The 14190-nt window shown below is 21.6% G+C and overlaps 3 protein-coding genes across 3 annotated transcripts; all 3 read left to right on the forward strand.

Moving 5' to 3' along the window:
* Positions 1-1664: 1664 nt before the first annotated feature.
* On the forward strand, positions 1665-3916 carry SRAE_2000466500 (Serine/threonine-protein kinase haspin; the record flags this gene model as incomplete). The annotated part of the gene is made up of 2 exons (XM_024643565.1): positions 1665-1994; positions 2042-3916. The coding sequence occupies 2 exons, from the start codon at positions 1665-1667 to the stop codon at positions 3914-3916; spliced, it is 2205 nt and encodes a 734-aa protein (XP_024509222.1).
* Positions 3917-6983: 3067 nt separating this feature from the next.
* SRAE_2000466600 (Hydroxyacyl-coenzyme A dehydrogenase, mitochondrial) lies at positions 6984-8012 on the forward strand (the record flags this gene model as incomplete). The annotated part of the gene is made up of 4 exons (XM_024643566.1): positions 6984-6993; positions 7201-7596; positions 7639-7725; positions 7783-8012. 4 exons carry the CDS (start codon positions 6984-6986, stop codon positions 8010-8012), a joined length of 723 nt encoding a protein of 240 aa, XP_024509223.1.
* A 1631-nt stretch (positions 8013-9643) lies between these two features.
* On the forward strand, positions 9644-11938 carry SRAE_2000466700 (Properdin; the record flags this gene model as incomplete). The annotated part of the gene is made up of 3 exons (XM_024643567.1): positions 9644-9710; positions 9768-10085; positions 10134-11938. The coding sequence occupies 3 exons, from the start codon at positions 9644-9646 to the stop codon at positions 11936-11938; spliced, it is 2190 nt and encodes a 729-aa protein (XP_024509224.1).
* Positions 11939-14190: the final 2252 nt, after the last annotated feature.

Genomic DNA, 14190 nt, shown 5'->3' on the forward strand with positions numbered 1-14190 from the left:
AGAACCAAAAATGTTTCAAAGAAAGTACTTTTAATTCAAATTGATAACATTATTAAAACATGTGACTTAACATTCTCGTAGTTATCAAAATTTTTTGAAATAAAACGCTTGGTACTTTTAAAAACATAATCTTCTATACCAAGTTGTTATAATCTAAACATTTTTATAGGTATAAAAATATTTTGATTAAAGATAAAATCTTTAAATTGTTTACAAATGTTTAAAAAAAATTACTTTCTCTTATCAATATTTATAATTGAGGTATAATAAAAGGTGAACAAATTTTTTAAATATTTTTATTTCTAACTTTAAACATCTTGGTTAAAATTTAACATAAGATACCAAAACTTATATTATTCATTTTTTATTGATAACTATACCTAAAAAAATAATTTTTATCATGACATCAAAGACATTTTTAAAAATTTAAAAAGTTAAAAAACAAATTGTAAATAATAACCTGTCTATTCATAACTTTGTTACATTTTATCTGACATTTTTCATCACAAATGATTTCGGCAAACACATTTCATTGTATCAAAATTTCATATATATATATATATATTTAATCACGACATTACCAAATGAATATTCATTTTTTATTTTGTCTATTGAAAAAAATAAATTGATTTATTTTTACTGAAATATTTATTTCTTAATAATCACTTTTCATTACCACATTATATCATCAAACTGTCATTTGTAATACAGTATAAAAAGGGCAAGCCATAATATAAAAAAGTATCTCAACCAAAACACAATTACTAACCTCTTCTTCCTAATATCAAAATCTTTCTACCAATTAATAAAACATACAAGAAAGAATGATAAAACAATTAAATAAAATCATAGATACATTTTTTTCTATAAAATTTTTAATCATCATATAATTTTTATTTTAACTGACACTTTTTAAATGTTTTTATTACTGTTAACAAATAATAAAATCATTTAATTTTTAAATAATTAGTTTGCCGTTAAAAAGCAACACAATCACTCATTACTTTTTGATACTAGATACCACTTATTAGGCGCCAAAAATGTTATCGTCTGTCTTTTTTATTGACAAACTATATTTGGTTGGTAGTAAATGTTCATGATAAAGTTTTTAAATCAATTCATAAACTAAATTATTGTTTAAAAGTACATTGTTAGTATTTAAATACCAAGTCAAGTATATTAAAAGGAAAAGAAAAAATATTAATACTTTTGTATATTTATACTTAGATATTTCTAATAAAATCTGTGCTTAAAAGTTAAATTATTTCCAGGTATGTTGAAACATCTTAGAAGATTAAATTATTTTTCTTTTAGAAAAAATTAAACTTGAATTTAAATAATATGACCTTACATACAAAAATGACTATGATTATTTAAAATTCTTTAACTGAAAAGGTCACCTTACAATATATTTTAGTTTATCATTATAGCATTTTACCAATAGTAAATAAGTTCTTTTTTTCTTCTATCAAAAAGATTCTATATTTATTGATAAATTTTATATTCAATTACTTTTCTTATCTAATAAAGACACTTTATTTTGACTAAAATTTTTAATTGTTTTAAAATAGGGATAAATAAAAAGGGGTCTTGGAACGAATGTTAAAAATTTTACTGAAAAATAGTACAATAATAAAATCTTAACATTTAGTCATTTTTTTATTATGGATGATAACAATATTCTTTTCTCATTATCTCCGCAATATCGTTTTTCTTCACCAAAGTATGATAATAATGGTGATTATGATTATGATGCAATTGAAACTCAGACACCCAAAAATAAAGATTTGAAAAAGAATAAAACGAAGAAGAGGAGCAAGAATAATGTAAGTGTTACTGGGTCACAAAGTGTAAAAAAAGTTTCTAAAAAAGAAAATAAAAAAGAAAATAAAAAAAAATATGAAGCTTTTTTGAAAGCTATAGAAGAAAATAATCCATTTAAAGATTCTTTGGAGACAGAGGAAGAAAAGAAAATAAGAGAATCAATTATAAATGTTAGTTTTTATTTTTTAAACTATTTTTTTATTAACGATATTTTTAGCTCCCTGATGTTTCAGATGTTGTATTAATTTATGAACCAGAATATAAGCCTGTTCGAGATGTAGGTTTAGAGGTAGCTAGTGAAGAGCAATTAAAAGAATCATATGAAAGAATTCAAAACACATCACTTACTAGCACAAAAAGTAGAGATGAAACTGTTGTAGTAGATAAAAATATTGCAACAAATGTTAGCAATACTGTAGAGATAAATGATATTTCTTCTTCAAATAACTTTGTAAATAAATCAAAAACATCTATTGATTTTCAAGATAAACCGATTGAAATTGTAGAAGAATCACAAGTAAAAGAGGATTCAAATGAAACAGATGAATCATCCATCTTTATAGATTATACAAATATATTAGAAAAAGACAAAAATAAAGTTGTAGATGTATTAAATAGTGGAAATTCTACATCTCAAAAATCTAATGATTCTTTAGTGTTTTTACATTTAGAAAACAAAAGTACTTTGGATCAAAAGGAAATTCAAAATGAAAAAGAAAATAAATCTAAAAGATTATCAGAGAGACGAAGGCTATCGTTTGTATCACACAAAAAGCCTAGAAGAAATGTTCCAATTAGATGCGTAGAAACAGTAGCTAATAACTTCAATGAAAGTATTGACTTTTTCCAACGAACTTCTATTTTGGATAGTAGCAAAACTGTAAATGAAACTGGTAATAGTGAAGTTGTAGAAATAAATGAAACATTACCAGTCAAACGTAAATCTATTGGTGACGATTATCCTGGATCTCCAAAAAAAGTGTTACCATTGAATAGGCAGGATGATACTTTTGAAATGAGTAGATTCTTTTTAGATACTACTCAAGAAGATGTCTGTTTATCTTTAATGACTATTGATAATATGTTAGAAATAGTTAAGCAGGAAAAATTATCAACATTTCGTAAATTGTTTCCTCCTAAAATTGAAAAAATTGGTGAAGGTTGTTTTGGAGAAGTTTATTCTTCAAAACAATCAGATGGTAGAAATATTGTTTATAAGGTTACACCATTTGAACCAGATGCCAGTAAAAAAACAATTGTTAATGGTGATATTTTAAAAGGATGCCATGAATTAACAGTAGAATATATAGTTACCAGTGAGTTATCTAAATTAAGTGAAATGTCAACTTTTTCTTGTGACAATTTTGTCAAACTATATAAAACTATTATTGTACGTGGTGTATATCCAAAAATTTTATTAGATGCTTGGCAAAGATATAAAAAAAATAATGAAGTATTTAATGATAATCCATCAAAATATGCAAAAACTACTAACCATTATATGGTTTTTGAATTAGAAGATGGTGGAATTGAATTAGAAAAATGTAAACATCTAACAAAAGAACAAGGTTATTCAATCATTTTTCAACTTATTCATTGTTTACGTATTGCTGAAGAGATGTTAAAATTTGAGCATCGTGATCTTCATGAGTCAAATATTTTGATTCAAGAAATTGAAAAAGATATCGATATAGATTATACATACTGTATGAGAAAATATAAAATAAAATCATTTGGTGTAAAAATTAAAATTATTGATTATTCACTTTCAAGGTTAACACTAAATAATGAAAAATATTATTTAGATCTTGAAAAAATTGAAGGAATTTTTAATGACAATGCTGATTCAAATAGTTTTCAAGCTATTTATTCTGAAATGAGAAAATTAATAAAAAAAGATTGGTCAAAATTTTGTTCAAAGAACAATTTATTATGGATTATTTATCATGTAAAAAGACTTTATTCTTGCAAAATAATAAAAGACGAAAATTTTCTTAAATATTTTGTGGATGATGTATCTAAAATGAATTGCTTGGAAGAACTTTATAATGATATTCAGTTCATTGAATTTCAGAAAACGTTTATTGTATAGAAAGATTTTTCTCTTCTAATGTTTTAATTTTAAATATAATAAAAAAATATTTTAGTGATAATAATGATCATACTATATTTGTAAATATTTTTTTGGAAATAATAAAAATATCCATGATTATAATTGTAATATATTTTTCTAATGTTTCATAGGATAAAATTTTTTATCTTCTTTAAGATATTTTTTCAACTTAGAAGATATATTGTCTATGAAAGCTAAATTTCAGAAATAAAGGAATAGTCTTTGCTTTAACTATTATCTTTTTGTCATTGAAATAAAAAATTTTAAAGGTGTTTTTGATTGAAAATCATTAAATGCTACACATACATTTTAGTTTGTCTTTTACTTGTGAATTCTTGAGTTAATATACAATGTATATATTTCTTAAAAATCTTCATTTTCTTAGCTATCGTTTAAATTTTAAATTTTATTATATAAAATTGTATAATTTTTTGATAATTTATTTTGTTGATTTATTTTTATGCAATCAACAAGTGAATAATTTTTAAATATTATATTGATAACTAATAAATGAAATGATATATCACTTTGAAATTTTATTTTTCATGTTAAAAAAAATGTACATTGAAAATATATTTATTTTTTCAAACATCAGATAGTTTTAATTTTTTTGTCATGTTTCAGTTTTAGTAGGAGTGATATAAAATTAAAAGATTTTATTATTATATTTATTAAAATGAAAAAAATATGATAAATTAATAAGGTATTTGAAATTTGATTATAGCATATAATAAAAAAATGTCTGATAATAATAAAAAAATCATTCATTAAAATAATTAATAATAAAAAAAAAATATTTGTTAAAATTTTTCTTTTACAAATAATTTTTTTTTCATGGAAATAAATTTACTGTCTTTTAAAAAATAAAAATGAAACCATTGACTTTTTTTAACTGAAAAATTATGCTAAAAAAGTATCAAAATATAATTGTATATGATGAAAAGAAACCAATAAAGCTGTACAATGGAAAAATGTTTAAGAAAAAAGCATTGAAGAATGTTATATGGTTCTGAAACTTAAAGTTTAATTTTGCAGCCAAACATTCTGGATCTCAGTTTGAAAAGTCTTTTACAGTTAATTATGTAGGAAATTTATGAAGAATAGTTGAAATAATAAAGAAATTTTTTTTATATAAAAGTATTTCCTTTTTTAAAGTTTTAATATTATATTTTTTAATTTTATATCACTCCTAATTAAATTAAAATGTACTTTTTTTTAGATATTATATTAACAGTATACCGCAAAATAATCAAATTTATAAATCGACATATATATAATTAAGTATAATATTAAATGTTTAATTTTAATTAAAAAAGAAATTAGTTAACAAAATTATATATATTATTATTATATTTTTTTTTTAAAAACTGTAATTAATAAAATCTTTCTTCACTTTTTGATTATTCATTAAAATTTCCTGGTGCTGTTATAAATAATATAATTTATAAAATGGTATTATTGTTATTGCTTGTGAATATAGCAATGGTATAAATTCAGAACCATGTTATTGCCTAATTAATTATTTTCCATGTGATAATAATAAACAATGCTGTAGAAATTAAATAATATTATGTTTTTAATTTAGAAAAAAAATTTATTTATATATTTGTACTATTCAAACATTAATAATTAAAATATGCCATTTCAAAAAAATATTGTTACACCTTACAATCAGTAATAAAAAAATATTATCAGGAAAAAAAAATTTATTAGTAATTTTAATATTTTTGCTATTGTTTAAATTTTATAATTTTTAAAAAAAAATATTCTTAGACTACATTTATTTTAGTTATGAATATTTTAGATATATTTCAATTATCTTATGGAATTCCATCATATTTTTTATATTTATTATTTACTATTAGACTTGGATATAAACTTATTAAAAGAGAAGCATCATTTTCAAATACATTTTATATTTTGATTTTTTATAAAGCATTAGTAGATTTAACATTACAAACTGTTGTTTTCACTTTATCAAAATCAATAAAATTGTTTTCATTTAATAATTTTTTTAAAAAAAATTCACATTTATGTTCTATATTTTATCTTATTACGCCTTCATGTTATACAATAACATTTGAAATTATGTTTATAATGTCATCAAATCGGTACATTGCAATTAAACAACCATTATTATATAAATCACTTTTTCATAATTTTCAAGTAATAATATATATTTTAATTTCATTAATTATTGGAAGCTCAATTGGAGTTTATTCATCAACATTTAACTGTCAATATATATATAGTGAAGAATTAAAACGAATATATATAAGTTATGCTTCAGACAATATTGCAATTTTTGTTTTATTATATACTTTTGGATTTTATGCACCATTAATAATTTTTTCCTTATTTTTTAATATTATAACAATTAAAAAATTAAAAAGTAAAAATTTTAAATTAAAATCAAATTTAACACCTGACATTCGATTGTTAACCTACACATTATTTAGTTTTATTGTTGCTATTATTTTTTTAAAAATATATATGCTTAGAACAATAAGTATTTTTACTAAAAATAATTTTTTTAATATAATTGGAACTTATTGTATGCCTATTATTGTTGATATTGAAACTTATGGTTCATTTTATTTTTCAGTTTTTACTAAGTAAGTTAATTATTTATATTATAATTAAAAAAATTATTTAAGTCCACAATTATTAAGAATGTGTTTTTTTAAAAGAACAAATGAGGCAACATCAAAAGTATTTACAACATCACCTAAATCACTTTATTTGATTAGCAAAAAAAAATCAAGATTATATTAATTTTAACATTTTTATTAAAATAAATTTAATGAAATAAGGGTTAAGGTTAAAAATTTTTTTTTTTTTAATTCTACTTATTATCATTTATTTATTAATTAAAGAAATTTTTGTACATATTATTTAAAAATAGTACAATTTTTTTTTGTGTTATAAAAAGATAATACACAAAATTTCTTTATCAAAATTATGGTCAATTTTTATATTTTATAAATATATTATCGTGTTATTAAAATATAAACGTGCAATTCTGTAAAATTATTTTTTTCAATAGATGGTAGAGAGTAAGTAAAAATCATAAACATAATGTTCATACATAAGTTTATATATTTACTATTTAAATTTTTTAAAATTAATTCTATTAATTATAATATTTTTTTATTAATACAAAATATTTATAATTATGTTTCATAATCAAATTTTTAAAAAGTTTTTTTCTACTACATCTAAAAGAATGAGAGATATTAAAAAAATTACTGTTATTGGTTCAGGTGTTATGGGTTCTGGTATTGGTCAAGTATCAGCACAAGCAAAGTATAATGTTACTATTGTTGATAAAAATGAAGCATCTTTAAATAACTCAAAAATTGTTATTTCAAAATCAATTGAACGTATATCAAAAAAAAAATTTAATGATAATGATCATGAAAAAGAAATATTTAAAAATGATATATTAGATCATATCAAATTTACAACTAATCTTACATATGCTGTATCAGATACAGATTTAATTATTGAAGCAATTGCAGAAGATATTAATGTTAAACAAAAATTATTTAAAAATATTGAAAAAAATATTAATGATAATACAATTCTTGCAACAAACACTTCATCTTTCTCAATAACTAAAATTAGTGAAGAAATAAAAAATAAAGAAAATTTTATTGGTATGCATTTTTTTAATCCAGTTCCAATTATGAAACTATTAGAGATTATTGTAACAGATAAAACATCTAATGATACTACTCAACAAATAATGAATTATGGAAAAAAAATAGAAAAAGTACCTGTTAAGTGTAAGGATACACCTGGATTTATAGTTAATAGATTATTAAATCCATATTTATTTGAAGCTTTCAAATTATATGAACGTAATGTTGCAACAAAAGAAGATATTGATAGAGCAATGAAATTAGGAGCTGCTTATCCAATGGGTCCTTTTGAGTTGGCTGATTTTATTGGTCTTGATATTTTAAAAAGTATTATGGAAAATTATCCTAATCAAAAGTCAAAAATTTTGGAAAAACTTGTTGAAGAACATAAATTAGGAATTAAGAGTAGTGAAGGATTTTATAAATATTAATGTTTTTTTTTAATAGATTAATATTTTTTTGTAAATCTTTTTTTTTACTAAATGAAATATTTTTTTGGTAAAATTAAAATAATTTATATAAATTTTGCCATCCCTGATTTATTTATTAGTTTTATTTATAATTAAATGATAAGTTTTAACAAAATATAATATAATTAACAAATTTAATATTAAATTAAATTTTCAAACTTAATTTTTTTAAACATTATAAATAATTACATCATAGAAATAGAAAAAAAAAGTTATATATGTTTAAAACATATTAATATTAATTTTTTTTAGATAAAGAAAACATTTCTAATTTTAATAATTATTTTAAAACAATGTATTAACAAATGTTTATTTAATCATTTAATAAAAAAATTAATTTTTACTATGAAAATATATCAATTAATCTTAAAAATAATATACTTTTATTTTTATCTTACAATTTTTTATTTTTTTACTTTGTTAAATAAATAACTTAATTAATCTACTAAAATTTTTTATCAAATAAAAAGTATAAGAAATTAATCATATAAAAAAGAACAATTAAACTTAACAAATGAATAAAATAATTTTTTTTTTGTCAATATCATTATTATATATTAAAGATTTATTTCCCCAATATAAAATAAAATATAACAATTGTTGTTTAAATAGTACGCAACAATAAAATATCTTTATTAAAAAGTTAATTATCACAAAAATGTTATTGTTATCCATTTACCATTGCATAATTTTAAAAGATCAATCATTTTAAATTTAAGTATCATTTATTACCGGAAATTGAAAAGCAATGTGATCTAACAAAGTTAAAATTATTAAATATTCTTTGATTAAGAAGATATATTTTCTATTTAAAATGATGTATATTTGTTTTATAATATATTATTATTTTTAATTAATTTTTCTTATTATTAACATTAAATATAATATTTGTTTTGTTTAAAGAATTTAAATTGATAAAAAGAATCTTTTTTGCAATGGTCAATATATATATATGAAAGTAATAAATCACATATTTCATAAAGTTGAGGTCTTTTTATTTAAATATATTCATTTAATAGAAAGGTATTTATTAACACAATGGCAATTTATTCTTATTAAAATAAATTATATAATATAGTTCTCATAATATCATTTAGTAATATTTAAAATGATTACATAAGATAATTATATCAAGAGTTATTTTGATGTATGGAAGAATAGCTTATCAATTTGCTGTCAAGATACTGAAATTTAAAACTTTGAAGTTTGCACAGTAGATTGTTATGAATCATCTTAAAGTTTAATTTTTACATAAGAAGGTAATAAGATATTAAAGTTTATTAATGAATAAAACATTACACACGCTCATTTTCATTTTATTAGGGTGGGGATTAGATGTATCAAATTTTAAAATGAGCTGTCATAATTTTTTTGATAAATTGTGAGAAACCTTAATGTTTCACTTACTTTGGCATTTTAAAAATTGAGGTATCATTTGTTAATAATTTTAAAAATTAGACGGTACTTTTTTTTTAAAATATATTTTAGTAGTAATTATTTTTAACAATGACAACATTTTTGCAAAGTTATATAACTTTAAAACAGGAAAATTGTATAATAAATTTAATCACCATCCAATTTTAGTAATCATTATGAGGTGGATTTTATTCTATAAATTACTCTTATTTTTTATTATATGTATTTCTTTTTCCGAATCAGGTAATTTTATAAAAAAAAAAAGAAAAAATATTCAATTTATATATCTTTTTTTTTTAGCAAGAATTCATGTTTCAAAACAAAAAAAGAATAAAGATGTTAAAACAACACCAGCACCAATAGAAGAAAATAATACTGTTGATGAAATTGAAGAACTTATTGATAATATTGAAATTCATACAACAAATGATACAATTTTAGATAACATAAGTTTTACACATGATGAAGAAACTGAGAATCAAGCAACTCAAGAACTTTGTACTCGTGTTCATAATAATACAGCATTTGCTGGAGTTGTCCCATATTCAACTAAAACTGTAAGAAATGCATTTGAATGTCAAAAAACGTGTGTTGAAGAATTTCCACTTTGTGTTGCTGGTTTGTTTAATTAGATAAAATTTTATTTAATTAATTTACTATTTATAGTTGTCTTTTACTTCGTACATAGTAAGAAAAATGAACACTTATGTTATTACTTTGATAAAAATAGTGTTGATGATCAAGTAACATTAATGGCTGAGGCACCAAAACATGAAAAAGATATTATTCGTGCATTAGAAATTGTTGTAAATTGCCATCAATTTGATCCTGTTCCTCCACCAAGTGATGAAATTATTTCATCTTCTGATAAAGTACCAAGAAGTAAACGTCAACAGGGATTTGATGCTCCTATTAAAAGTGATGAAAATTGGTCAAATTGGTCATCATGTAGAAATTCAAATACTCAAGTTCGTTCTCAAGTTTGTGAATATGGTAGAAATATACAAAGACGTGGTTGTCCAGCACGTGAATATCAAGCTGCTCAACAGGAATATGTTTCAGTTGCTCAACGTGCTGCACCAACTGCTGCTTATCGTGTTCCAGAACCAGTTCAAGCACAATATCCACCAACACCATATAATCATCAAGATTATTATCGTGCTCATCCAACTCATGCACCAATAGAACCATCTGAAGAAGAACGTCAAAAAGCAATAGAATATGAAAGAAGAAGGCAACAATATGAAGAACAATTAAGAGCTTACAATTTACAACAACTTGAATTTCAACGTGCTTTACAACAACGACAACAACAACAACCACAACAAGAATATCCACAACAACAATATCCACAACAATCATCTGTAGATATTGAAAAACATCCAGCTATTCCATCTGCTGATCCATGTCCTGGTGATGCTTGTGTACAACCAAGTTATGCTGTTCCAGTACCAACACGTCCACCACCACCACCACAACCACCATGTCTTTCACAAGCATGTATTCCTGAAATGTCAGGACATATAGGAAGTTGGAGTGAATGGTCTGAGTATGGAGCATGTTCATGTACATGTGGATATGGTATTCAACAACGTAAAAGACTTTGTTCCTCAACATATTGTATTGGTGGAAGTGATGTAGAAACTGCTGAATGTAATCTTGGTGAATGTCCTGGTGAATGGTCATTATGGAGTGATTGGTCAGCACCATCAGCTACATGTGGTCATGCTATTTCTACAAGAACAAGAACCTGTTTAGGAGGAAATAATTGTCCAGGAAGAGGTTCTGAAGAAAAATATGTTGATTTAGGTGTCTGTCAATATTATAGTCAATGGTCTTCATTTGGTGAATGTAGTGTTACATGTGGTGATAATGGTATTAAAAGAAGATTTAGATCATGTATTGGTGGTACTGATTGTGATGGTCCAGCAGAAGAAGCTCTTGCTTGTTCTGGAGAACCTTGTGCAAGTTGGCAACAATGGTCTGAATGGAGTGCTTGTTATCCAGATTGTGGAAGTTGTAGAAAAACACGTACACGTGAATGTACTCTTTATAATGGTGCTCCTTCAGAAGATTGTCTTGGACCAAATGAAGAAGTAACTGTTGATTTTATTCGTAGTTGTTGTGAATGGGAACCATGGTGTCCATTTAGTTCATGTTCCAATGGTCAAAGAACTCGTTCTAGAGTTTGTATACGTCCAGGTGTTGGTTTCGATGATACCTGTTCATGCCCAGGTAATGATACTGAAGTTGAAGCATGTGAAGAAGAAAGAAGACTTTATTGTTCATGGACACAATGGTGTGCTTTTGTTAATCTTGATATTCCAAGACCATGTGAACCTACAGTTAGACAAAGAACAAGACAATGTGTTGGTGATATTGGATGTAGTTGTGAAGGAAGAGCTATTGAACGTGAAACTGTTGAAGGATTAATTCCATGTACTACTCCAAAACCAGTAATTCCATGTTAATTAACTTTTTTACTTAAATTCATTTTTTAAATATATCAATATATTAATAGATTACTTAAAATTTAGTTCGAATTCTCAAAAGTAAAAAAATATAATAATTAAAAACTTAATAGTATTTTTTTAAAACTTTTTTTTTTTTAAAAATAATATAAGAAAATTTATTTAATATGTGTTTAGTTGTTATTTTATTCTTATTTAATCAAATGAATGAAATTTAATATATTTAAATTATATTCTTTTAAAATATTTCATATAAAAATGAAACTTGTAAATATTAAGTAGTATCATTTATTATGTTATAATATTTATATTGTTCTTTAGTCTTATTTAAACAAGTAATTAAACAAAAATTTTTAATTATATTTAATTAATTTTTCAAACAGACATTTCTCTTATATAAAGATACATTTTGAGTTGAATGATATATAAATATTTCCTACATTATCAAAACAAGTAAATGATAAATAATTTTCAATCTTTTAGTTTTATAGGAAAAAAGATCAATATTGGTAATTAATTTTCTAAATAAAGAAATATAAAATATGTCTAGTGGTATACTAGAATATAATAATACTACAAACTTTTTTTAGTTGTATTATTAATAATGTTGTTAAAAGTTGTATATAAATATACATAACTAAATATAACTTTATCTTAATTTTTTTATTAAAAAAAATTATTTTCTTGTTTTTAACATCTATAAAATGTTTTATAAATAGCTTTTGATTAATAATAAATATTTTTAATTAAATAAAAGAATTGAAATCAAATTTTTAACATAGTAAATTGTCAATGTTATAACATTTTTTACAAATAATCAAATGAAATACAAAATAACTTAGAATTTTATATTATTCATTAATTATTTAAAAAAATTTTTATAAAATTGAACAAAAAATAAATATCATATTTAACAAAATAGAATTTTTTTGAACAATATAACATTAATTTTAATTAATACAAGATTAATCTCCATAATTACTTAATCATATTAGTATTTTTTAGTAAAATTAATATTCCACTTTTATAATAAAAAAAAGTTTTTAACAACAACCACATCTTATTTTATCACAACATTTTACAGGCTAAAAAAATAGAAAAAAAAAATTGTTTCATACTTACTCTAAATTTTTTTGTACCACTCAATTTACATTTTCCATAACAGCCCCAAATACATAATTGACCAGCTCTAGCATCAGATGAAATAATTAAAAACAAAAATACAATAAAAGTTATAATAAATATTTCTGTTTTCATTATTGTAACTTTGTTTATTATGAAAAATATTAGAGATATAAAATAGTTCAATTTACTATTAAACTGATATTCAAAAGTATTTATAAACTATGTCGTGACAAAATGAATAAGTTTGTCGAATTTAGTTGATAAAATAGTTTAGAAAGAATAATAATATACATGATTCATTATCAAGTATATCTAAATTTAAAATCTATTTAATTTAAATAACCTATATTAATTAAAAATAACAGTTTAAATTCTTAAAATTCTTGTGCAACATGTTTCATAGAATTTTAAAAAATAAATACCCGAGTTCGAAACACAACACAAGCTTTTCATTATAGCTTATGTTGCTAAAGAATATCGGATATTAAAATATGTGGGAAATTCTTTGGTGATATCAAAATTGTATCATCAATTGCTAGTCCTTCAAACATTACTTTTTAAATTTAAACGAAACTTTTATTAAATAATTAAATAATGTTCTTAATTTTTTTTATACAGAATATATATCAAAGTAAATATTTGAAATAGTTATATATTTTTTTTAAATTAGAATGATACTATTAATTATACAAAGAAATTTTAATTGTACAAAAATTATATGTATCTTTTAATATAATTATAGAAATATTGAACAACTTTAAATCTGTTTTAGAATATTTGATATTATTACTTCAATCAAGGTAACCATAATATATTATATCTATAATTAAATATATAATTGTTTATAAATAGATCAAACTTTTAATATAATTTTTTTTTAACTTAATAAAACATATTTTAATATAATATATAGGAAAAAAATTTTTTTTTATATTTTTTAATTTTTTTTAAAATTTTATATGTGTATATTTTTTAAATTTACAATTGATCTCACATACATTCTTTAAATCATTTTACACTAAGGGTTCCCGTTTGGAAAACAATTTCTTAATTGATAAAAACGTGTACTTTGATGTTTAATAATTTCTCTATAAAAAAGTGTATAAAGGGAAAAATTAAAAAAAATT

This window comes from Strongyloides ratti (genome assembly GCF_001040885.1).
Source record: "Strongyloides ratti genome assembly S_ratti_ED321, chromosome : 2".
NCBI classification, from domain to species: Eukaryota; Metazoa; Nematoda; class Chromadorea; order Rhabditida; family Strongyloididae; genus Strongyloides; species Strongyloides ratti.